Source organism: Callospermophilus lateralis, chromosome 3 (genome assembly GCF_048772815.1).
Source record: "Callospermophilus lateralis isolate mCalLat2 chromosome 3, mCalLat2.hap1, whole genome shotgun sequence".
Taxonomy (NCBI): Eukaryota; Metazoa; Chordata; class Mammalia; order Rodentia; family Sciuridae; genus Callospermophilus; species Callospermophilus lateralis.
In genome coordinates, this window is record NC_135307.1 from 95,241,604 (window position 1) to 95,267,805 (window position 26,202).

The window sequence follows — 26,202 nt, forward strand, 5'->3', positions numbered from 1 at the left end:
TATTGAGATATGGGTTGTTCTTCCAGCCATATTTGTTTATTTATGTTACTAAACATGGTTTGTTTTCCTCTTTGATTATTCCCCCCCCCTTTACTGTACTACCTCCCGCTGTTGGTTTTCATTGATATTTTCCATTTCCTCTTCCTGTAATATTTTGCCAAGGATGTTTTGAAGAGATGGTTTTCTAGCTGCAAATTCTTTTAACTTTTGTTTATCATGGAAGGTTTTAATTTCATCTTCCATCCTGAAGCTTAATTTCGCGGGATACACAATTCTTGGTTGGAACCCCTTTTCTTTCAGTGTTTGAAATATGTTATTCCAGGATCTTCTAGCTTTGAGAGTCTGTGTTGAAAGATCAGCTGTTATCCTGATTGGTTTACCCCTAAATGTAATCTGCTTCCTTTCTCTTGTAGCTTTTAAAATTCTCTCCTTATTCTGTATGTTGGGCATCTTCATTATAATGTGTCTAGGTGTGGATCTCTTATGATTTTGCACATTCGGCGTCCTGTAGGCTTCTAGGATTTGGGATTCTGTCTCATTCTTCAAGTCTGGGAAGTTTTCTCGTATTATTTCGTTGAATAGATTGCTCATTCCTTTGGTATGGACCTCAGTACCTTCCTGTATCCCAATGACTCTTAAGTTTGGTCTCTTTATGTTATCCCATATTTCTTGAATGTTCTGCTCATGGTTTCTTAACAGCTTTGCTGAGCTGTCTATGTTCTTCTCCAGTTGAAATACTTTGTCTTCATTGTCTGATGTTCTATCTTCTAAGTGTTCTACTCTGCTGGTAGTATTCTCAATTGAGTTTTTAAGTTGGTTTATTGTTTCCTGCATTTCCAGGATTTCTGTTTGTTTGTTTTTTATAACCTCTATCTCCCTGTATAATTGATCTTTTACTTCTTGGATTTGTTTATGTAATTGATTGTCAAAGTGGTCGAAGTGGTCTTTCATTGACTGATTTTGCTGTCTAATGTCTTCCTTGAGACTCCAGATCATCTGAAGCATGTATATCCTGAATTCTTTATCTGACATTCCATCTGCTGCAGAAATTACCTCTTCTAAAGTTGAGTTGACCTGCATTGCTTGTGGTCCTTTCTTTCCTTGTCTTTTCATATTGATCGCGTTTCTTTCTGCTTGGTGAAACTGTTGTGTTATTGATTTTTCCCCCTATATATTTATATTGCTCTTGTATAGCTGCAAAGTCTCCCTCGCAGGCTTTGGCGGTGGTTCTTCCCCTCCTCCAATTGAGGCAATGTGCCTACCACGCCGGGAGGCCGCTGTGCCTGTACTTTCGATGGGCCTGTTCTTTCGGTGGTCACAGGTCCGTCTACCTTGCAGGCGTGAGCAGTGGCTTTGCCCCTCCGCTGGCCACTAGGCCCGTTCTGTCTGTTGGTTGCAGGTCTGTCTACCTAAAAGGCGCTGGTGGCGGCTCTGCCCCTCCCCCAACTGGGGCGATGTATCTGGCGGGCCACTGGGCCTGTTTTGTCAGTGGTCACGGTTCCGCCTACCTTGCACGTGCGTGGAGCAGCTGTGTCCCTCCGAGAGTTGCTGGGCCTAACCTGCCAATGGGTGTCAAGTGCACCTACCTTGCAGGCCCGGGGGTAGCTCTGCCGCTCCGCGGGTTGCTGGGCCTGATATGCTGGTGAGACGCAGGTTTGCCTACCTTGCAGGCGCCTGGCGGCTCTGCCCCTCCCCCAACCGGGGCGGGGCGATGTGTCTGGCCGTCCTCTGAGCCTGTTCTGTTGGTGGTCAGGGTACTGCCTACCTAGCAGGCTCGTGGGGCAGCTGTGCCCCTCCGCAGTTTGTTGGGCCTGACCTGCTGGTGTGTGGCAAGTGCGCCTTCCTTGCAGGCCCGGGGGTGGCTCTGCCGCTCCGCGGTTGCTGGGCCTGATCTGTTGGTGAGTCGCAGGTCTGTGTAACTTGCAGGCGCCCGGCGGCTCTGCCCCTCCCCCAACTGGGGCGGGGCGATGTGTCTGGCCGGCCTCTGGGCCTGTTCTGTTGGTAGTCAGGGTTCTGCCTACCTAGCAGGCTCGTGGGGCAGCTGTGCCCCTCCACAATTTGTTGGGCCTGACCTGCCAGTGGGTGGCAAGTGCCCCTACCTTGCAGGCCCGGGGTGGCTCTGCCGCTCCGCGGTTGCTGGGTCTGATCAGCTGGTGATTCGCAGGTCTGCGTAACTTGCAGGCGCCTGGCGGCTCTGCCCCTCCCCCAATCTGAGCGATGTGTCTGGCAGTCCACTGGACCTGTTTTGTCGGTGGTCACAGTTCTGCCTACCTTGCACACACGTGGAGCAGCTGTTTCATTAGTGCCTGGGCACACTCTCCTTGTTTGCCTCCCTCAGGCCCTTAGTTTGTAGAGCTTGGGGCTGAGCACCCCCAGCAAACTTGCTTACCTTCTGGTAGCCACGCCCCCGTATCTGATGCAAGAGACCTCAGTTGTCAGCACCGGTGGGAGCTGTAGCCGTGAGTCCCATGCCAAGGCGAGTCGGTGCAAGAGACCTCAGTTGTCAGCACTGGTGGGAGCGGTAGCTGGGAGTCCCGCGCTGCGCGGTTCCCGCCGGCTCCTGTGCCAGCACCGCCGTGGCTCCCACCGGCTCCCGCGCCGCTGCTGCGGCTCCCGCCGGTTCCGGCCGGCTCCCGTGCCGCTGCCCCGGCTGCCGCCGGCTCCCTCGCCGCAGCCCCAGCTCCCGCCGGCTCCCTCGCCGCAGCCGCCGCTGCCGCTGTCTCCCTCGCCGCAGCCGCCGGCTCCCTCGCCGAAGCCACGTCTCCCGCCGGCTCCGTGCCGCCCTCGGTCTGGCTATTGCGCTCACAGGAGAGCTGGGAGGGGCCCTTAAGTTTTCCCCGCTGATCTATAGCTGAAAGAGCTGTGATCAGTCAAAAAAAAAAAAAAAAAAACAGAGATGATGACGTCAGCTCTCCAAGATGGTGGCCGCTGGCTTCCTCTGTGGTCTGACCGATGTGGAGAACCGAATTGGATGGCTTCCTTCCCCGTCTCAAGCCCAGAATTCAGCTCTGAGTACAGTATTTGCACAGCTGGCGGGAGCCTGCAGAATCCGTAGCACTGTATCTTTGCATTGTTATCTTACCGTCGTTTCCCAGCGAGCGCCGCAGACTCTGGCCGCAGGGCGATTTGCTGCATACGCAGTGTGACCCTCCGTGCGGACAAATCTCTCGCGTTTGAGCTCCAGTAGCAGGTCCTTATGCAATGGAAATCCTTCCTCTAGGTTTCGGAGCACTCCAATTTTGCTGGAAATTCCTAACAAGCTAGCTTTTATCCATTCTACCTTGTCTTTTTCCTGCTCAGTGACGCAGTACACGGGAGTGCTGCACTCCTTTCGCAGCCATCTTCTTCCTCACCACTTCTCCCTAGTGTGTGTATCTTAAGAAACTAAATAGCAAAATGGTAGAATCATTGTTTTGTAAATGTTTCGTGTATGCTTGATAAGAAAATGTATCTTGCAGCTGTTGGACATTTGGGTTACCAAAGTATCCATTAGATCAAGTTATTTAACATATGTTAAATTATCCTTGCATTTCAGGAATAATTCCTATTGGTCATGGTGTATAACCCTTTTAATATGCTACTGGATTTGGTTTGCTAGTATATTTTGATGATTTTTGCATCCATACTCATCATAAGAAATATTGATCTGTAATTTTTGGTTTGTTTTTCTTGTAGTATCTTGTCTGGATTTGCTACCTTGGTAATGCTTCCTAACTTTTAGGATGAGATTCAATTTTTTGGAAGAGTCTGAAGTTTTATGTTCATTCTTTTTTAAATGTTGATGATTTTTCTTTAATTTCTTTTTTTTAAATTGTGTTGGCTTCCACTCTGATCATTATTTTTTTTTCTTACACTTACTTTAAGTTTCACTCATATTTCCTTTTTTAGCTTGTTAAGATAGAAGCTGAGGGCTAGGGTTGTAGCTCAGTGACAGATTGTTTGCCTAGCATGTGTGATTGATTCTTAGAACCACATATAAATGAATAAAACAAAGGTCCATTGAAAACTAAAAAAAGAAGCTGAGATCACAGTTTTTGAGAATGTTCTCCTTTTTTTTTCAAATACAGACATACATTATAATGTAGTTTCTCCCTAAATACAGCTTCAGCTATATTCTACAAATTTTAATCTGTTCAAAATAATTTCTGATTTTCATATTGATTCCTGGTGTGACCTGTGGTTATTGAGAAGTATGCTCTTTAGTTTCCAAATATTTGGAGATTTTTCCAGATACTTTACTGTTATTCATTTTATAATACAATTTTGCATGAAAACATTTTGTATGGTTTGAATTATTATAAATTTATTAGGATGTTTTCTTATTTCAGAAGATTGTATATCTTTGTAAATATTTAGTGTGCACTCAAGATAAATGTGTACTCTTCTGTTGTTGATAGGTACTATGGTTTTAATGTGTCTCCCCAAGTAAATATGTTAGAAACCTGATCCCTGATTTTGTGGCATTGGAGGTGAGACCTAATAGCAGGCATTTGTGTCATGGGAGCATGCTATTATGGAAGTGGTTCAGCTCCTCCTGTTTTAGCCTGCACAACTATAGAGAAGGAAAGGTTTATTTATTTGGGGGCTCACTTTCAGAGGTCTAAGTCCATGGGCAGCTGATTCCATTCCTCGGACCTCAAGATGAGGCAGGACATCGTGGCAGAGGGAAGCAGCTTAAATGGCTATCAGAAAGCAGGTCTCCACTTGTCAGATATACATATATATCCCAAAGCCATGCCCCAATTCCCATCTCTTCCAGCTATACCTTACCACTTTAGTTATCACTCAATCCTTATCAGGGGATTAATTTGCTGATTAGATTAAGACTCTCACAACCCAATAATTTCTCCTCTGAACCTTCTCGTATTTTCTCACACGGGAGCTTTGCGGGGACATCTCACATCCAAATCATAACATTCTACCCCTGGTCCCCAAAAGCTCACATTCATCTGTCAATGCAAGATACATTTAGTCCACTCCCAAGAGTTCCCATAGTCTCAACAGTTCTGAGATTGCTCAAAGTTCAAGTCCAAAGTTTTCCCTGAGGGTCAAGGCAATCTTACATTGTGAGCTCCTGTAAAATTAAATGCAATCTACAAGTATCTAATATATAATGGGTATACAACAAACATTTCCATTCTCAAAAAGAGAAGCATAGAAAGAAGGGATAGGACCAAAGCAAGACCAAAATCCAGCTGGGCAAGCAGGTCCCATAGGTCTGTGTCCAGCATCTGGAGCACATGGCATGATGTCCTCTCTAAAGGGCTGGTGTAGCTCTGCCCCTGTGGTCTTGTTGCAGCCCAAGTGGCCTTTCTGTTGGCTTGTCCCTGCTTGATTCCTGCAGCTTTCCTAGGACAATGTCCCATGTTACTGGCATTTCTTAATCTTAGGGATCTCCATTGCTACTTAAGCTTCCTCCTCACATCTCCATACTCTGTCTTCTCAAGGGATGCCCTCAGGGACTCCAACCTTGCTGCACCTGCCTGCCTTTCCAGGAATTTTGTTGGAAACTTCCATGACCCCCTAACTCCAGCATCCTGAATTCCTGCAGAACCAGCACCACATGGTTGACACCAAGGTCTGCCATCATCTTGAGCCTCCAGGGACCATGGCTGCAGCAGCCTTGGAGTGTCTGGGTAGCTGAGTATGTTGAAAAAACTTCCTAGGTCCCTTTGTGCAAGAAGGGTGCCCCACTGATCTCTTCTCAAAAGAATTTTCACCTTACTTCTTTGAGCCTGAGATGGGTGTGGTCTTGCCAGCTCCTGAGATGCCCTCAAGCCATCTTCTTATTGTCTCTGAGCAAAGTCTTTAACATTTCTTTAGTGGCAGTAATGTCTTTAACAACTGCAATTTCCTTAGCCTTAATTTTACTTTCACTTTTCAAGTCCAAGTTTTTTCAAATATCCCCACTCCTGTTTTCTTTCTGCTCTTGAATATCACAATAAACTTGGCTAAAAGTTGCCAGCAATATCTGTGCCACCACCTGAATGCTATGCTGTCTAGAAATTTCCTCCACCAGATTAAGAAGTCCTTTGCTTTTAAAATTGGCCTCACAGAGAATCTCAGGACATAGGCAAAATGCAGACAACTTCTCAGCCAGAACAGAACCCAAATGGACTCTATTCCAATTACCAATAGTCTCCTCCTTTTCCTCTAAACCCTCTTGAGCCCAGACTTCATTGGCCATGGTCCTATCACCATTCTGGTCTTCTGCACTCCCACCAGAATTGACCATTAATCTCCGATTACAACAAACTAAAGCTTTTCCAGCTTACACTGCTACACATTTCAAAATTTCTCCCACCAAATCCAAAAACCTCAAAAAGCTTTTGAACCACAGGGTCAGGTTAGTTACAACAAGGACCCCACTTCTCGGTACCAATTTCTGTTTTGCTCAGTTTTTTTGCTGCTGTGACTAAAATATCTGACCAGAACTACTGTACAGTAGGAAAAGTTTATATAAGGGCTCACAGTTTCAGAGGTTTTAGTTCATAGAAGGCTGGCTCCATTCCTCAGGGCTTGAGGTGAGGCAAGACATGATGGCAGAAGTGTGGTGGCCGAGGAAATCAGCTTATATGGTGATCAGGAAGCAGAGAGAGGTCTCCACTTGCCAGATATAAATATATATCCCAAACCCATGTCCCAATTCCCACCTCCTTCAGCCACACCCTCGAATTTCAGTTACCACTCAGTTAATCCCTACCAGGGATTAATTCACTGATTGGGTTAAGACTCTCACAACCCAATCATTTCTCCTGTGAACCTTGTTATATTTTCTCACATGTGAGCTTTTCTGGGACACCTCACCTCCAAACCATAATATCTCCTCATGGCTCTCTGCCATGGGATGACATAGCAAGGAGAACCTTGCCAAATACTGGCTCCTAGACCCCTATATTTTGGACTTTCCCACCTCCACAGCTGTTAGCCAATAAACTTCTGGTCATTACAAATCACCTATTCTGTGGTGTTCTGTTATAGCAACACAAAGTGAGCAAGATTAGAAGAGTGTTTTATAATTGTCAGGTTGTTTGTCAGTGTTGCTCAAGTCTTCTACGTAATTTCTGATTTTCTGTATATTTTACCAATTACTGAGAGTGAGATGATGAAATCTTGAACTATACTTATGAGTTTGTCTATTTCTCCTTGAAGTGTTAAAAGTTTTTATTAAATGTGTTCTGAAGAACTTTATTAGATGCATAAATATTTAGTATTCTTATATCATACTGATGAATTGACCATTTTATCATTATGTATTTATTCCCTCTATCCCTGGTAATATTAAGTGCTTTGGAATCTACTTTGTATGATAGATTAAAAAATATTGTGACTTTTGTAGGTCATATGGCTTTTTGTTAATGTATGGAGTTGTGTGGAAGTGACATACTTTCACTCATTTGCACCTTTTGGGGGGAACCAAGGTACCATGGACAATTTTTTAAAATATTAAGAATATTAGAATATACTTACTTCTAGTCAAACACTATATGCTACTTATTTCCATTCTTATTATTTCCCAAATATCCCCTCTTTATCCTTTTAATCCTAATCAGAAGTTCTAATGCTTCTGAATCAAATAAAGACTCTCTATAACTGCATACTTATATTTTCAAACTGAACTTCTTCAATATCAGTGATTTACAGTGGACTTTCTGTTTAGTGTTTATCAGCACATTACAATTTTAAATAAATCCTCAATTTTATTGCTCACTACAGTGTTTGATTTCACTAATTTTTCCTGATTAAAAAAGATTTAGGATCTTTGAAATCATATGAAAGTCTTACTCCTCTGAAAAAGGAGACTTTAAACAGGATTTTTAAAGTCTACAAATATTACATACATGATAATTACGTTCAAAAACTAATTTCTATGAAAAGATAGAGAAACATTTTTACCAGTGTTCTCTCTACCTACAAATTAATTATATGCTACAAATCAACTTATTAAAAAACTTTAAAAGTCTTATTTGCCTTAAATTTATGGAGAAACCACCACCAAAAGGAGTCATGCAAAAGAGCAATGGAAGATTCTGAGAGAAAATGACTCTTCCAGATTTTAAATATTCTTTCCTATGGGGAAAAAAGACACATAGAAACCAAATTAAAATATATTAAAGAAACATGTTAGTGTAAATATGCCTTATAAAGAGTATGTTTTCAATGTTCATAGACTATCACAGCCAAATAGATATTTACATGAGCCATGTACATATTAAACTTTCTAATAGTTATTTACAAAGTAAAAGGTAAAATTTTAATTGCACATTTTATTTATTAAACTGAATATATTTAAAATAATATCTAATTGTATATAACATATACAATTATTAATGATTAATAATTTGATTATAATAATGATTAACGTAATGATTAATAATTAATAATTTATATACAATTATTAGTAAATAATTTTACATTCTTTTTAGTATTAGATCTTTGAATTATAATATATATTTTTACTCATAGCATATCTCAATTTAAATACTATTTTCATCAGAAATATTAAATCTGTAGACTTCATAAAATACATATTTATAATTTTGTTGCACAATTGAGCATTATTAAATAATTGAGTCATATGCTATTTTTCAGATTTGTATATAAATTTATTAAAAGAAATATATTAAAAATTCAGGTTCTCAGTGACATCATCTATATTTCATATGCTCAATAACTATATTTGGCTAGTAACTATGAAAAAGATGATTTAGGATAGACCAAGAATAGCAAAAATGCCATAATTTTTCCTATTTTTCACTGAAGACAAATGTCAACAATTAATCAAAAATATCTATTTCAATAAGCTGTCTTCATCAATATGTCTAAATATAGTGTTCCCTTTAAGTAGACAATTCATCAAAATTGGTTCACAAGGTTAAATCTATGTACCAATTTTGGTTTAAAATTGTAGATTCAAAGATCATTTTTGTTCTTCACAAAAGGTTATAAATAATACATTCAGTAGAATTCAACATCTATTTTAATAAAATTCACAAATATCAATTCATGTTCCTCAAATAAAAGTCAACAAAAATGACATCATGCAAACTTTTGTAGCAAGAAAATTATTTATCATGTATTTTGTGAAGCACTTCTTTTAAATAGGCCACTAAGTATAGTATGGACGTAACCAGTAGAGTTTTAACTTATATTTAGTATTTTTTAATGAAAAATAATACATGTAATGTATTGAGACATAAAAAGTAGAAAATTTAAATGCAGTGGAAAAAATGATCAGTTTTATCTGTAAACATCCCAACCTCAACCCATCCCTGATAATCACTAGTTGACAACCTAGTTACCTTTCTATACCAGTATCTTTTCATCATTTGGTTGGTTACTCTGTAGGGATACTACAAAAAATGCCCCAGAATATTTTTAGGCTTAAACATACAAAAGGCCTATGGAGAAGGGCTCTATTAAATTATTTCAAGGTCAAAGTAGCAGGCTAAACTATCCTAAGCTGATGGAGCAGAAACAGAGGAAAAAGTACCTGTTATGGTCACATGTCAATCCACTGTACATTAGCATCTTCAGACTCCTGAGGCACTAATATGGTGTCTAATACATTCTCTTTTGGTAAATGTATCTTGCTTAACACCTAATTTATCATAGCTTTAAGTAAAGGTGTGATTCATTAAATCATATTCTTAAAGTTTATTATACAATAAAAATAATATTTACATACATCAAAGTCATGGGCTTTTAAAATAAAAAGATAAATTCGTTTAGCATCCAAATGTCTGGGTAATTGAGTAAGCTCATTTGCTTTGAATCCTGAGAAGTTGCAACCCTAGAAAAATGGGAAATATTATAGAATAGTAATTATTTCACTCTTCTTAGTATAGTAGTTTCATATGACTATATAAGACAGATACGTTTAACTCATTCTAACATAATTATTTTGTTTCATGTTAATCTATTAAGAATAAAATATATTCCTCCTAAGAAAAATTTTCATATTTTTGCTTCTGAAAAATTAAGAGCCCTTTCATATTCATATGACAGATTCAAAAGCAAAAAATAAATCAATAAATAAATACTCCACAATTCAGAACTAACTTTGGCCTGTATAAAAATGATCAAAAGTTTTAACTACACTACACATAAATATGAAATAGATAGAAAGAGAAAGATTCTATACCTGCTCTCAATTCTCTTTTCTGGTACCTCTATCTGTATTTATAGTTACATCTATAATGTAAGCATTCTTTTAGCCCCATGTAATACTTCTACATACAATCTAGAAAAACAGAAATTTTGAATACCTCTATATTCTTCTGTGTCCCCATTTCATCTGCAAGCTGGAAAATATTTAAAATAAAAACTTAAAACTCTAAGTAAAAGAATTTTTACATGTTAAAATTCCAATTAAGAAGTCCAATAAAACATGTATATTTAATTACAATGATTATTAATGCTTTTGTTGATTTTAATTGATCTAAGAGTAATTTCAAGAGACTTTGAAAGTCATCTAATAAAATTCAAGGGTCAGAATTTTTAAAACTTGCATAAAATTTAATGAATAATATAACTACCAGTGTTCCAATGTTCCCACAACCTATAATAGGTTATTATTGACATTCAGAATTTGCTGTAAGACTACAGATTTAAAAATAGTTTACATAATAAAAGTTTAGATTCTCTTTGACCTTGATTTCTAGTCCTACTCTTTTGTTCCCATTTCTTTGAGATAGTCACTAAAATCCACTCCCCTTTTTTTTTCCTTTTTGGCTTATATACCTTCCATTCACTTAAAAATACTTTCTCTACCTCTCTCTCTCTCTTTCTCTCTCTCTCTCTCTCTCTCTCTCTCTCTCTCTCTCTCACACACACACACACACACACACACACACGCACGCGCACACACACACACACACACACCCATACCCCACACACGCCCCAAAACTTCTTTTGTGTTTTGAAATTTTAAAAAGATATAAATTGCACATATTACTTGGTAACTTGCTTTTTTCCCACTTAATATTAGTTAGGACAATTTACTAGAGTTGCTATTTAGATAATTAGTTAATTTCCACAAAGTTTTCCAGCAACCTAACTCCACTGAGCAACATAAATTATAAATTAGCTAATAACTTTTGCAAGCTACTTTAAAAAATGTTTTGTATTCTAATTTGTTGTATATGACAGCAGAATGTATTATAATTCATATTATACATATAAAGCACAATTTTTCATATCTCTGGTTGTATACAGAGTATATTCACACCATTTGTGTCTTCATACATGTATAGGGTAATAATGTCCATCTCATTCCATCCTCATTTCTACCCCCATGCTCCCTCCCTTCCTCTCCCACCTATTTGCTGTAACTAGAGTTTTTCTAATCTTCCTATGCTCCCCCTCCCAACCCCACTACAAATCAATCTCCTTATATCAGAGAAAACATTAGGCATTTGGGTTTTTGGGGTTGGCTATCTTCACTCAGCATTATGTATAAAACATCCAAAGGGAAAAATAATATCTTTATATTCTACAAACTATTTTAAATTAGAAAGAGAGCTAAAACTAAGAACATTATTTTCTGAGGTTATTATCATTTTGATACTGAAACTAACTACAGATAACAGGAAAAATAATAATGTATCAAGCATACATGCAAAAACCTAAATAAAACAAAATAAAACCAGTAATGCATTTAAAAAGTATAACCTAACAATGTGAGGGTGATTCAACTTCTGAAAAGTTGACAATATAATCTGCTATATTCACATATTAAAGGATGAAAATAACTTCTGCTTTCACTACAGTGGACTCATTCCCTCTAATTTCAAACCATTGAGATTTCTTCAAGTTTTTGAGCCCAGTGATATTTACATTTAATCTACATCTACTCCCATACATATATACTTTAATAAACTAGAAATAAAAATAAATGTTATTAATGTGAAAATTAAGTATCTAAATATTAAAAGTTATACTTAATAGCAAAGTACAAATACCCTTATCACAAATGTCAGAGACAGCATGATAAACACGTAAACTGAGTAATATCTCCTTCAATTGAATAATATCTATGTAGCAATGATAATTTTCAATAGAACAACACAGTTAATAACAGATTAAAAAACACTGCTATTATTGATGAAAATTGAAAATACCTAGGAGGGAAATAAAAACAAAGAATGCGTAGAACTGTTATGGAGAAAAATCACACAAATTTCTTGATGGACTTAAAATAACATGATTACAATTTATGCCCTTGCTAGAATAAATAACAGATAGATTAAAGAATTAAAGTCTTAAAAAACTACTAGAATAATACAAAAGAACACATGTGACTTTGTCTGTGACTCTGTGATAAAGGAAGATTTCTAAAATATAATAACCCTGAAGGAATTTTGTAAAAATTACATATAATTAAAAATATAAAATTTAATATAGTAAAAAACACTTTTGGGTTAAGAGAAGGTAAGATAAAAGTAACATATTATTGAAAAGAGCTAATATTTTTAAAGCATAAACAGCTCTTAGAAATAAAAATAAGCTCAAAAAAAATCAAAGTTCATAAACAGGCAATTCACAATAATAGAAACACAAAGCTAATAAAAACTATTAGTAAAAGACATGCAATTTATGGCATATACATAAATGATCAAAAATTTTGCCTATCAGGTTTATAAACATTAAAAAAATAAAATATTTAACTGAGCATAGTGGAAATGTCTATAATCCCGCTGACTAAGGAAGTTGAAGCAGGAGGATTGCAAATTCAAGGCCAGCTTCAGCAATGTAGTGAGGCCCAAAGCAATTTACGGAGACCCTGATCAAAATAAAAAGAAAAAAGGGCTGGGTATGTGACTCAGTGGTTAAGCACTCCTGAGTTCAATCCTGGGTACCAAATACAAAAAAAAATATTTAATATTAGAAAGGGAATGGGTCACGTATCAATCACAAATTCAATTGTCAAAATATAAATTTTCTTAAGTTACTGCTTTAGTAATTTATAATGAAGCGTAAGATGAAAACTTATTTGAAATTTTTAAAATAACATGAAATGAGGTGTGTGGTTGTGAGAGACAAAGTCTTTTTATTGCTTTAACATTATGTAATCTCAGAACTTTTATTTTGTTTTGTACCAGGGATTGAACCCAGGGGCATTTAACCACAGAGCCACATCCCCAGCCCTTTTTATGTTCTATTTTCAGACAAGGTCTCACTAAGTTGCTTAGGGACTCATTTAGTTGCTGAGACTGGCCTTGAATTTGCTATCCTCCTGCCTCAGCCTCCAGAGTTGCTGGGATTCGATGCACATGTCACCACATCCAGCTTTTAAACCATAGTTTTGAAAAGGACTATGGACTATCTATAAGTAATTCAAAAGTATATTATAATTTTAATCAAAATCTCAAGGAGACTTTTAAATTTGACAAATATAATGGTCATAAAAATTTTTATTTTTTTCTAAAGGAAGAGGGCTGATATACTAGTAAGTATATTACAAATTGCTAAATAACCAAAGGATGGAATATTTATACATTAAATGAATCTTCAAATAATTTGTAATGTGAAGAGGCCAACACTAATTAATTGAATGTGAAAAGAAGAGTCCAGCTAGTTACTTAAAACACAGACATCATTGTTAGATAACCAAAGACTAAAAAGAATAATTTTTAAATATTATTACTGCTTATCTGTGAAATTACAATGTTTATATTTTCTGTGAAAATACAATTTTTGAAAAATGATAAAAACATAAATATCCTACCATTATCTTTTTGTGTGTATGGTACTTCTCTAGAAATGCCTTATATCTTTCCAATTTTTCATAACCTTAAAAACAGAATTCAAAACATATGTAAATATATCCTTTAGAAATGAAAAATTTCAATAGTTTAAAGAAATTATGTGAAACTATTCACTGAGATCAACTAATGATTTTCATAAACATAATACTAGTTATACTCTTAGTGAATAACTAGAACTATTACATATCTTCTGTTTTCTTTAGTTTTTCTGAAATATCATATTCCACCTAACATGTCTATGGCTCTTACTTCTTTATCTAAATTTTTATCTCAATCAATCTCTACTGAACAAGTCCATGTTTTTCAAACAGCTCAGTGACTTAGATTTGGTTATTTCGTGATTACCTTAAATAAAGCACTATGCACAATGGTGTATGGCCGATAGAAAGGTTATGGCTTTGAAGTCAGATACTTAGACTTAAATATAAACTCTGATATTTACATACTGAGAACAATGAATATATAGGTATATATTTATAATTATTATTTTTAAACCAGGAGGAATATTTGGAGAGATATGTTCCTATTTTTCTTTTACTTGTAGATATTTTATTTTAGAAAAGAATTTATGAATATATATATATATATATATATATATATATATATATACACACACACATAAGCTTCATATATATGTCTGTATATATACTGTGTATAGATATTGTATATATGTATATTCATATATGTGTGTATATATATATCCCACACATAATCTGCATACCATATACATATAAGGTGTGTATATATATATAATTTGTATGAATTCAAAAATGATAAAATTTTACAATTTAAAACAACATGAAAACTTAAAATAGTGAATTTAATAGTATATTTAAATGTTCTCAGAATTTGAAAAACCTAGTCAAAGAAGAATACTAAATATCTAAACATTATAACTATTAATTAAAATAGAAGATAACCAGTATCATTGTTTTCAAGACTTCTATATGACAAAGTTTCATTAAATCAAGAATAAGAACCACCATTAATACTTAAAATTATTCTGGAAGTATTAATCAACATAATTAATTAAGAAAAGTACACAAATCCTGAAAAGGAAAAATTATCATTATCATTACTTGCAGAATACTTTTTACTCCTTCATTTATTCCTCACCATATTCTGAATACTTCTATAAAACCTCACCTAGCCCATGTAATCAACTCTTACCCTTTTTTACTATTCAGCTTTAGAAATTTATGTTCTTTTATCCTGACTCTCGAGGATTTGCTTGTGACTTTCAATATCAGTTAATAAAATCTTGTTTCCATGTTTCCCTGATATTTTGCTACCTACACTCTAACTTTACAAGGTTAATAACTGTTGTCCTAGTAACCCTATCTTTGAAACTACATGTTTGTGTTTAGCTGAAAATCTGTACTGAATCATTTTAAAATGAAGAGGTCTTAAAATATATATTCTTGTTTTAAGATATTTTAAGATATCTTTTATATTTTAAGATATTCTTCTTGTATTTCACTCTTTATGAGAACACATATAGAGGCAGCAGATAGACTAATAGACACCCAGACACATATACCATAACTTTACTTATTTAAAAAAATAAGGCTTACTTGTTTTGCAAATAACTTTGTCCCATTCAAATATTTTGGATGCATGGTCTTGCAAAAGAAGTGAACATTCCCTTAATCTTAACTCCATGTTCATGTCTGCTTCAAATATTTGAGGGACATTTTTCAATAGATGTGTATAAATTGAAGTAAATGAACTATCTTCTTTTATTTTGTTCATATCATGTACATATTTATCTTCTATTAAGTGGATTTCTTTGGGCCAATAATCCTGCCAATGGAGAGGAAACAATTAAATCATTTTTAATAAATTTAAATAATAGAGTTCAAAATCAATGAGCTAAACTTGAGATTTATTTCACAGCATTTTATTATTAAATTTTTAAAGAAAAGTAAGAAAAAATACTTCAGAAAAACTACCAGAGCTTTTATAAGAAATTTGTTTCTTGAATCATTTGAAAGTAAATTGTTTATGGCCCATCATCTTTGAATACTTTAGCATATATTTAAAAAAATACAAATACATTCTCCTACAAAATAACAATATAACACCAGAATCAGGAAATTGGCATAAATATATTGTTTTTATCTAATCTCACTCTATTCGAGTTTCATCACTTAAACTAATGATGTGCTCTACAGAAAATAATCAAATTCAGAATCACACATTATGTTTAAACTTAGTGCCATTTTAGTCCCTTTGGGTCTGACGTAGTTTCTCAGTATGTTGGTGAGAGGGAGGAGGAAAGATATGAGGCAGTTCTCTTAATTTTATTTTTTTTCCAGCTTTATTGAGGTATAACTGACAAAAATGTACCTATTTATAGTACACAATATAATGTGAGATTTTATTTATTTATTTTTGAGTACCGGGGATTGAACTCAGGGGCACTTGGCCACTGAGTCACATCTCCAGCCTTACTTATTTTGTATTTTATTTAGAGATGGGTCTCACTGAGCTGCTAAGCACCTCACTGTTGCTGAGGCTGGCTTTGAACTCATGATTCTCCTGTCTCAGCTTCCTGAGCCCCTGGAATTACAGGTGTGCACCAATATAATGTTTTGATGTATATATATATATAGTGAAATTTGTACCAAAGTAAAACTAATTAACACATCCATTACCTCATCTAGGTTTTATATTGCTTTGTTTTTGTGGTAAGGAATTTTAAGACCTATTCTCAGCAAATATACATTAACTAGATTCACCATGCTGTCCAATAGATCTCCAGAATTTATTCATCCTGTCTAACCAAAACTATTCTTTAACCCATTTCTCCTACTCCCCCTATAAGCCTCTGGAAATCACCACTGTATTCTCTGATACTAAGAGTTCCACTTTTTTTTTAATTCTACATGTAAGTTAAAACATGCAGTAATTGTCTTTTGGGGCCTGACATATTTCACTTAGCATAATGTCTCCTAGGTTCATCTGTGTTATTGCAAATGACAGGAATTATTTCTTTTGTAAGGCTGAATAATATTCCATTACATTATATGGGTATATATGTATATATGTGTATGCATACACAAAAATATACATGTTACATTTTCTTTTTCCATTCATATGTTGATGGACACTTAAGTTGATTGCATATCTTGGCTGTTGTGAACAACAGTTGCAATGAACTTGGGAGTGCAGGTATCTCTTTGACATACTGATTTCATTTCCTTTGAAGATATATCTAGAAGTAGGATTGCTGGATCATATGGTAGTTCTAATTTTTTATATTGATTCTTTCCACAGTTCCTCTATTAATTAACAATACCAACAGCACTGTCCAAAGTTTCCATTTCTCTATCAAAATATCAGATGGATATTTTGCAAATATTTTCTCTCATTCTGTAGGTTGTCTTTTCATGTTGCTAATTATTTCTGTGGCAGTACAGAAGCTTCTTAATTTGATGTGATCCCATTTGTTTATTTTTGCTGTTCTTATCTGTGCTTTTGTGGCCATATCCAAATTACCATTGTCCACACCACTATTAAGGAGCTTTCCCCAATGTTTTTTTCCCCTAGTAGTTTCAGCTTCAAGTCTTATTTTAAAGTCTTTTAATCCATTTTCAGTTAATTTTTGTATATGACAAGAGATAAATGTTCAATTTCAGTTTTCATGTGAACATTATTATTATTCTCTGATTATTTTTTGTTTGATATATGCTTTGTAAGGTATTGAAGTAGAAACTTTGGGGCCCCATTTGCATGTAATATCATTATCCATCTTTTCTCATTTAGTCGGTGGCTGTTTTTACCTTTAAAATGAGTCTTTTGCAAACAACATATAGTTGGATCTTGTTTTTTAATCCACTCTGCTAGTCTATATCTTTTAATTGGAGCACTGAAACCATTTTCATTCAGTATTTAAAAAGCTGCTTTCCCAGCAAAGGAAATAGTCAATAACATGAAGACAGAGCCTACAGAATGGGAAAAAAATCTTTACCGCCTGCACTTCAGATAGAGCATTAATTTCCAGGATATAAAAAGAACTCAAAAAACTTAACACCAATAAAACAAATAACCCAATCAATAAATGGACTGAGGAAATGAGCAGACACTTCATAGAAAAAGAAATACAATCAACAAATACATGAAAAATGTTCAACATCTCTAGCAATTAGAGAAATGCAAATCAAAACTACACTGAAATTTCATCTCATTCCACTCAGAATGGCAATTATCAAGACTACAAGCAACAATAAATGTTGGTAAGGATGTGGGGATAAAGGTACACTCATACATTGCTGGTGGGACTGCAAATTGGCACAACTCCTATGGAAAACAGTATGGTGATTCCTTACAAAACTTGGAATGGAACCTTAAATTGATCCAGATTTCCCATTCCTCAGTGTATAACCAGAGGACTTAAGATCGTCATGGTATAGTGATGCACCCATATCAATTAATGTGTATAGCAGCTCAATTCACAATAGCCAAGCCAGGGAACCAACCTAGGTGCCCTTCAATAGTTGGATGGAAAAAGAAAATGTGTGGTATATACTCACAATGAAATATTACTCAAGCCTTAAAGAATGAAATTATGGCATTTGCCAGTTAATGGATGAAGCTAGAGAATATCATGCTAAGCAAAATAAGCCAGTCCCAAAGAACCACAGGTCAAATGTATTTTCCAATATGTGGATGCTAATTCACAAAACCAATGATCTATAATTGAGATGGCATCCAATTAGAAAGCTTCTGCACATCAAAGGAAATAAGGATGTGAAGAGAGCACCTATCCAATGGGAGAAAATCTTTGATAGCTGCTCCTCTGACAGATTTACATCCAGAACACATAAAGAACTGAAAAAACTTAAGAACAAAAATAGTCTAATCAATAATTGGGAAAATGAAATAAAAAGACATTTCTCAAAAGAAGATATACAAATGGTCAACAAATATATGAATGTTCAACATCCTTAGAAATGCAAATCAAAACTACACCAGAGATTTCATCTCACCCCCCATTAGAATGGTCATCACCAAGAATAAAAATAATAATTCCTTGGGGGATGTGGTATGAAAAGACACACTTATACATTGGGCAAAAATTAGTACAATCATTTTAGAAAGCAGTAAGTAAATCCCTCAAAAAAGTAGGACTTGAACTACCGTACGACTCATCTATCCAATTCCTTGGTATTTATTCAAAAGAACTAAAATCAGCACATTGTGGTGATACATGCCTACTAGTGTTTATAGCAGTACAAATCACAAGTTATAGAATTAGCCTAGTGCTGGTCAAAAGAAGAATGGATAAAGAAAATGGGACACACACACACACACACACACACACACACACACACAATGGAGCTTTATTCAGTCAAAAAAAAGAATGAAATTATATCATTTGGTGGTTAGTGGATGAAACTAGAGAATATCATGCTAAATGAAATAAGCTAGAAATCTGGTGCAGTGTTGCACACTTATAATCCCAGTGACTCAGCAGGCTGAGACCAGAAGATAGCAGGTTTGAGGCCAGCCTCAGCAACTTAGCAAGGCTCTAAGTAAATTAGTGACAGCTTGTCTAATAATAAAAAATAACTGGGAATGTAGTTCAGTGGTAAAATGTCCCTGGGTTCAATCGCAGACCAACAACAACAACAAGAAAAATAAATAAATAAAAAAGAAAGAGAGAAAGAAGCCAAAAGCCAAAAGCCAGACTCTGCAAATCAACAGTTGTATGTTTTCTCTCACATGAGGAAGCTAGATGGAGAGAGAAAAAAAGGAAGGGATCTTGCAAAATTAGGAAGCAGACCAATAGGGTAGAGGAAGAGGATTGAGAGAAGGAAGGAAAGGAGAGTATTGGAAAATATTGGCGTACAAAATTAAATTATTCTATATCCATATACCACAATTAATCACATACATATGTATATAATTATAACGTACTAATTAAAGTAATAATAATGATAATAGAATGAAGATCAGTAGATTAGAGCAAGTGGGTGAGGGAGATAAGAGAGGAAGGAAAGAGATGGTATTAGAGAATGAGACTGATCAAACTATGTTTTGTGCCTGCACAAATATGATATAATGAAACCCATTATTATGTATAATTAAAATGCATCAATAAAAACATATTCAACAACACATTAAGGAGATTATACATCATGATCAAGTTGATTTCATTCCAGGATGCAAAGAGTTCAACATGCAGATCAAAAAATGTAATTTACCACATAAATAGAATTTAAGACAAAGATCACATAATCATCTTGATAGATGTAGAGAAAACCTTCAACAAAATTTATAACTAATTCATGATAAAAACACTGAAGAAATTAGGGATAGAAGGAACTTACCTGAAAATCATAAAGTCTCTATACCATAAAACCAAAGCCCATGTCATAGTAAGTGGGAAAAAAATGGAAAGCATATCCTTTAAAATCAGCAACAAAGAAGGATATTTATTCTTCACATGCTTATTCAATACAGTACTTGAAATTTTATGCAGAGCAATTAGACAAGAGAAGGAAATAAAAGAGATACAAATAGGAAAGGAAGAAATCAAATACTACTATTGGTAGATAATATGTTCCTATACTTGGAAGATCAAAGAAGCTTCACAGAAGACTTCTAGAGCAAATAAACAAATTCAGCAGAGTAGCGGGATAAAAAAAATCAACATCCTAAAATATATAAACAATAATATCCTAAAAATAATATCTTCTGAAAAAGAAATCAGGAAAACAACCCCATTGGAAATAACCTCAAAAAACGTTTAATAATAAGTCTATACAAAGTTGTGAAAGACCTCTATAATGAAAATTATAGAACACTGAAGAAAGAAATTGAAGAAGACACCAGAAGATGGAAAGACTTCCATGTTCTTGAATAGGCAGAGTTAATATTGTTAAAAGGACCATAGAACCAAAAGAGATATACAGATTCAGAGCAATTCCCATCAAAAAAACCCAATGACAGTCATTACACAACTAGAATAAAAATGGTTCAAACATTCATATGGAAGAATAAAATAATAGCCAAAGCAATTCTGAGCAAAAAGGGCAATGTTAGAGATATCATAATACCCAACTTCAAATTATACAGAACTGTAATAACAAAAAAAGCATGATCCTGGCATAAAAACAGACACAAAGACCAATGAAATAGAACAGAAGACACTGAGATAAACCCACAGAGATAGTTATGATTCTTGACAAAGCCACCAAAACCATATCTGGAATAAAAGAGTCTTTTCAGCAAATGATGCTGGGAATACTGGATATAAAACTAGATTCTTATCTCTAACTCTGCACAAAGGTCAACTGAAAGTAGATCAAAGACCTAGGAATCAGACTAGAAAATCTATAACTACTAGACAAAACAACAGAATCAATACTCCAACATAAATGTTCAAGCACTGACTTTCTCAAAAAGAATCCTGAAATTCAAGAAAGAAAGCAAAGAATTAATAAATGGAATGGTGTCAAATTTAAAAACTTCAGTGCAATAATAGAAACAATTAAGAGCATAAAAAGAGTGGAGGAAATGGGAGAAATTTTTTGCCAGCCACTCTCCTGACAGTGGATTAATATTCTGAAAAAGAATTAAAGAACTTAGCACACACACATGCACACCCCAAAACAAAACAAAACAAAAAACACCTACAAATTAATATATGGGAAAATGAAATAAAAAGACATTTCTCAAAAGAAGAAATACAAATGGACAGCACATACATAAAAAAAAGAGAAATGCAAATCAAAAGTACAGTGAGATTTCATCTCACCACAGAATGGTCATCATCAAGAACACAAATAACTAGGGGGAAGTGTCTGTGGACTGAATTAGAACAAAATATGTATTTTGTTATAAAATTATAAACATTTATAATTATGTCAGAATGAATCTTACTGTTATATATAACAAAATGAACCAAATAAAAAAGAATGCAAATAATAATAAATTCTGGTGAGGATGTGAAGGAAAACACTTATTCACTGATGGTGGGGTAGTAAATTGGTACAGACACTAAGGAAATCAGTATGGAGGTTCCTCAAAACACTAGAAATGGAACCACCATATGAACCATCTATACTACTCTTCAGTATTTATTGAAAAGAATGAAATTCAGCCTACTGTAGTGATATAAGCATATCTATGTTTATAGTTGTATAATTCATAATATTACACTATTCATCAAGAGATGAATGGATAAAGAAAGTGTGGCATATATACACAATGAGGTTTTATTCAGACATAAATAATAAAAAAATATGTCATTTGCTGGTAAACTGATGGAAATGGAGAATAACATTATGCTAAGTGAAGTAAGCCAGACTCAGAAAGTTAAGGATCCTATGTTTTCTGTCATCCATGCAAGCTAGAGAGAAAAAGGGGAAAAGAAGGGATCTCACAAAAATAGAAGGGAGATCAGTAGAGTAGAGAACTAGGTACAGGGGGAAAGAAAGGAAATGGGAGGCACAGGGGAATGAAACAGACCAAATTATACAATGCACAGCTATGAATATATCCTAATGAGCCTACTATTATATACAATTATAATTAATTTATATAAACACAGATAAAATATGATTTAATTATTTCCAAATGAGACAATATTATTACAAATGTAAATTTAAAATTTAAACTATAAAAGAAAGATACATTGGCACATAAAGTAGAATGTTCTACTCACCCAATTTTGAAGCTTTAAGAATTCTTCAATGCTCTTTGGAGGTACTTGTACTTTCTAATGAAGCAAAATAGATACTGTTCATTGACATAAATTTAGATTGTACTTATTTTAATAAAATATGGTACAAGTTATAATTTGTAACTTGTATTTATTTAAATAAGTGCAATACTTATATTTGAATACTTCTATATATTTAAATATGGTTAAAATTTCAGAGTTATAAAGTATTAAATATTCATCTTGCAAGCCCCTGAACTTTAAAAAAGAACAGAGGTAAACATTTAAATTCTGAGCCTCTAAATCAAATTCTACAGTTTCCTTTGATACACAAGTCTATAGAAAAATTCGACATGATTCTTGCTGAATGTCCTCATCTCAAATTCCTTCAAGAATTTCAAGATATTTTGGGCTATTGTAGATAGCATGGATAATATTATCCTCTTGCTGAAGTACTTTAAGAAGTCACATTAGTGAGATCCACAAAAACAATTTAAATATTTGAATGTTTAATAATTAATAATCCTATTTTTATTATCTAGTAGTTTTTGCGAGTTGAAAGTAATTTTAATTGAGACCAAGCCTTGCTCCTCTTGCCTTACAAACTTTGCACACATTATTTCTTCTGCTTAGAAGTCTCTCTGTCTCTCTCCTTCCAATCCATTCTTGACTATTTAGCTCTTATGTTAAATATTGAATTAAAAGTCACTTTTTCTAGGAAGGTTTTATTACCACAAAAGTTTCTTCATGTTAACATGAAGATTTCATAGCTCTATGAGGATAGAAATAATGGTGTAATCATGGCTGAATATCTAAATTTCACAGTGGCAGTACCACAGTCAATATATAAATACTTGCTGTGTGCATCAATTAATAAGTAAATGAGTAGATTTTTAAATGCAGGTATTTAAAAAATAACCATAAAAACATTTCTAGAGAATAAAAAAAAAAACAATGAGAAGGCAAAAATAAGAGGAATTCAGAAGTTTAATGCCCCAATGGTCATGAGAACATGGATGAAGAGATTGCATCATATTTTTATTTACTAAAATATATATTTTATTTACTAAAACATATATTTCATATATATAAAATGGCCAACATTATAAAATTATAGGGATGTGCTTGGTAAAATTACACATTTAAGATTAAAGGGGGCAGTTACTTCTCTTAATATTTTAAAATATATAATTAATATAAATAAATATGTGACTTATAAGAAATAATAATAAAGGTCATGTGTGACAACCATTACAAAAATAAGTGTTCAAATAGAACAAAAGATGAATAGAGCTGTCATTTGAATTTTATGGAAAAAATGGGACTTGGGCTAGTCAGATTGAGAAGGGTAAGAGATATGCAAGATGGAAGACAAAGATTTAGAGACAGAAAACTGTTTATGATATATCATCAGGAATATTGCATATAACAGTTTGATTAAAAGGTACTATCAGTGTATTTTTATTAGTTTTAATTAGTTACATATAACAGTACAATGATCTTGACATATCATACATTTGAATCAGATGAGATATAATTTCTTTTTTCTGAGTGTACAGGTTGCAGAATCACATTGGTCATGCAGTCACATATATATCCACAGCAATCATAATGTCTATTTTATTCTGCTGTCCTTCCATTCCCCATTTGTCAGTGTATTTTTTAATGCACAGAATTAAACTAATGCACAGTGTATTTTTTTAATGCACAGAAGTAAAACAATTTAAATGTTGACTTTTTTGCTTATAATGATTGTTAAATTACTACTAGAATAAATTGAAAATAATACATTTCAATTAAAGGGAATTAGTAAAATGAGTTAAGGAAGTGAACTTGCACAGGAAAGTTTCAACTAATTTCAAAATAAAATTCAGTAGTTCTCTGGGATAAATTTAAAAGGAGATGAGGCATAAATTAAACAGCTTTGTGCCTTTGGTAGAATATAAATGATGCTCCATGGTAACAAGTAAAACATGGTTGAAATAAAAATCATTCTTTTCTAAGAACTTAATGAAAATCAGTGGATTACAGTTTGTACAACCAATTATATAATTCATGAAAATTCCCTTTTTTTCAGAAATTATTAAGAATTTAAAGACGTTGACATTAGATCATTAAGTCGAGTGCAGGGTCCTTTAAAACATGAGGCCCTGGGCAACAGAAGAGGTTTCAAGTCCATGTCTGACTCTCCCTGGATGTTTTGATGACTTGAATTCCAAAAAGAGACATGCTGTTTAATAAACGACCATAAAGCTGTGATAGCTTCCTTACCTGGAACGCACTTCTTTTTTTCCCTTGCGGCTTCCATTGACCTGCCATGGTGCAGTAACTTTGCAGAAATGAACAGAAATTAGGTGAGCTCTAGGCATCAGTGTGAGTTGGGAGAACAAACTGGAAAGACATCAAATGAAAAAGCAAATGGCTTAGTCAAACAATCCTTTTCACTTATCCTCAGACCTTACTTTTGAATTTTTGTCAAAGAAAGCAGCAATGGAGGAAGGGGCTAGAAAAAAAAAATTGTATAGATCAACACATTCACATGATTCTTAGATTCCAGGGCCTGGACAGAATTGACTTCATTTATGAATCAAAAATATCTAAAACTTTAGTTCCAACTTGTTTCAGATGAAATATTGTCAAGATATAAGGGATAGATATGAAGGAAGAGAGGTTGGCGGTTGAGTTAATCACAAGTGAACTCAATCTAATTAAATTTGCAGCTAACCCTGCAAAGTTTGAATCAACTTTGGAAGAATTTTAAGAGATCAGCCAGCCACTCAAAATACCAAAGGAAAAGGCTGTCTGAAAACTAAACAAAATTAAATTTCAGCCTCCACAATGTTTGTTATATAATGTCGAACACACAATAGAACAAGATAAACAGAGGAGGAGGAAAATGGGATGTGTAGTCCAGGGAAAACACTGCCAATATAAACCAATTAACTGGGAAAACAGTTATTGTAATAAGTAGGCAAGGACTTTAAAGCAACTACTATAAATACGTTAAATATTACAATAGTATGTTGACAATAGTAAATGAAGACATGGGGTATTTCAGGAGAAATGGAAATTCTAAAAAAGAAACAAATAGAAATTCTAGAACCATGTATACTCTACTACAAAAGCTGGTTGTGTCTATAGTAAAATCAAGCAAAGTGGACTTCAAGACTAAGAGTATTATCAGACATAAATAAGGATATTTTATACTGATAGTGTCAGTTAATTAAGAAGTCATAATAATGTTAAATGTTTTGTATCTAATAACAAAGCTTAAAGATAAAGGTAGCAGAAATTGGTAAAAACTAAAGAGAAATATAAACCACCTTATAGTTTGAGATCTAATGTACCTCTCTGAATTATGAATCAAGTATACACATATACATAAAACAAAAGAAGAAGTTTGAGTAACATTATCAAGCTATTTAACCAAATTGATGTCTACAGAACAAACATATCACACAACTGTAAACATATTAGTCTTTTAAAGTAATTGAAAGGAAAGTGACCACGACATTCTGAGTGATCAAGAGATCTTTAGGCGGTGGTGTCTGATTGACAGGGAAGGAAGAGAGAAAGAGAGCAGGGAAAGAGAAAGAGGGAGGGAGAGAGCAGAGAGGAGAGGAAGGAAGGAGAGGAGAGGAGCACAAAGCACAGAGAGAGAAAGTGAGAGAATAATGAGAGAGAAAGAGGGCAAAGCTAAAGGGTTGCAGTGGTGGGGGTAGCCAGCAGGAGAGAGTTTTTATAGCCAAAATCTAATGGGGT

At 34.5% G+C, this 26,202-nt stretch overlaps 1 protein-coding gene across 1 annotated transcript in view; it reads right to left on the reverse strand.

The window, feature by feature from the left end:
• Positions 1–24,759, reverse strand: part of Fam227b (family with sequence similarity 227 member B) — a 58,642-nt gene extending 33,883 nt beyond the window's left edge. The window contains exons 1-7 of the mRNA XM_076849399.2: positions 24,712–24,759; positions 22,444–22,497; positions 15,344–15,572; positions 13,730–13,794; positions 10,269–10,304; positions 9,689–9,793; positions 7,972–8,070 (exon numbers count right to left, since the gene is read on the reverse strand). Coding sequence (XP_076705514.2) covers positions 7,972–8,070; positions 9,689–9,793; positions 10,269–10,304; positions 13,730–13,794; positions 15,344–15,572; positions 22,444–22,497; positions 24,712–24,759 — 636 coding nt within the window. The remainder of the gene's footprint in view (positions 1–7,971; positions 8,071–9,688; positions 9,794–10,268; positions 10,305–13,729; positions 13,795–15,343; positions 15,573–22,443; positions 22,498–24,711) is intronic.
• Between the last annotated feature and the right edge of the window lie 1,443 nt (positions 24,760–26,202).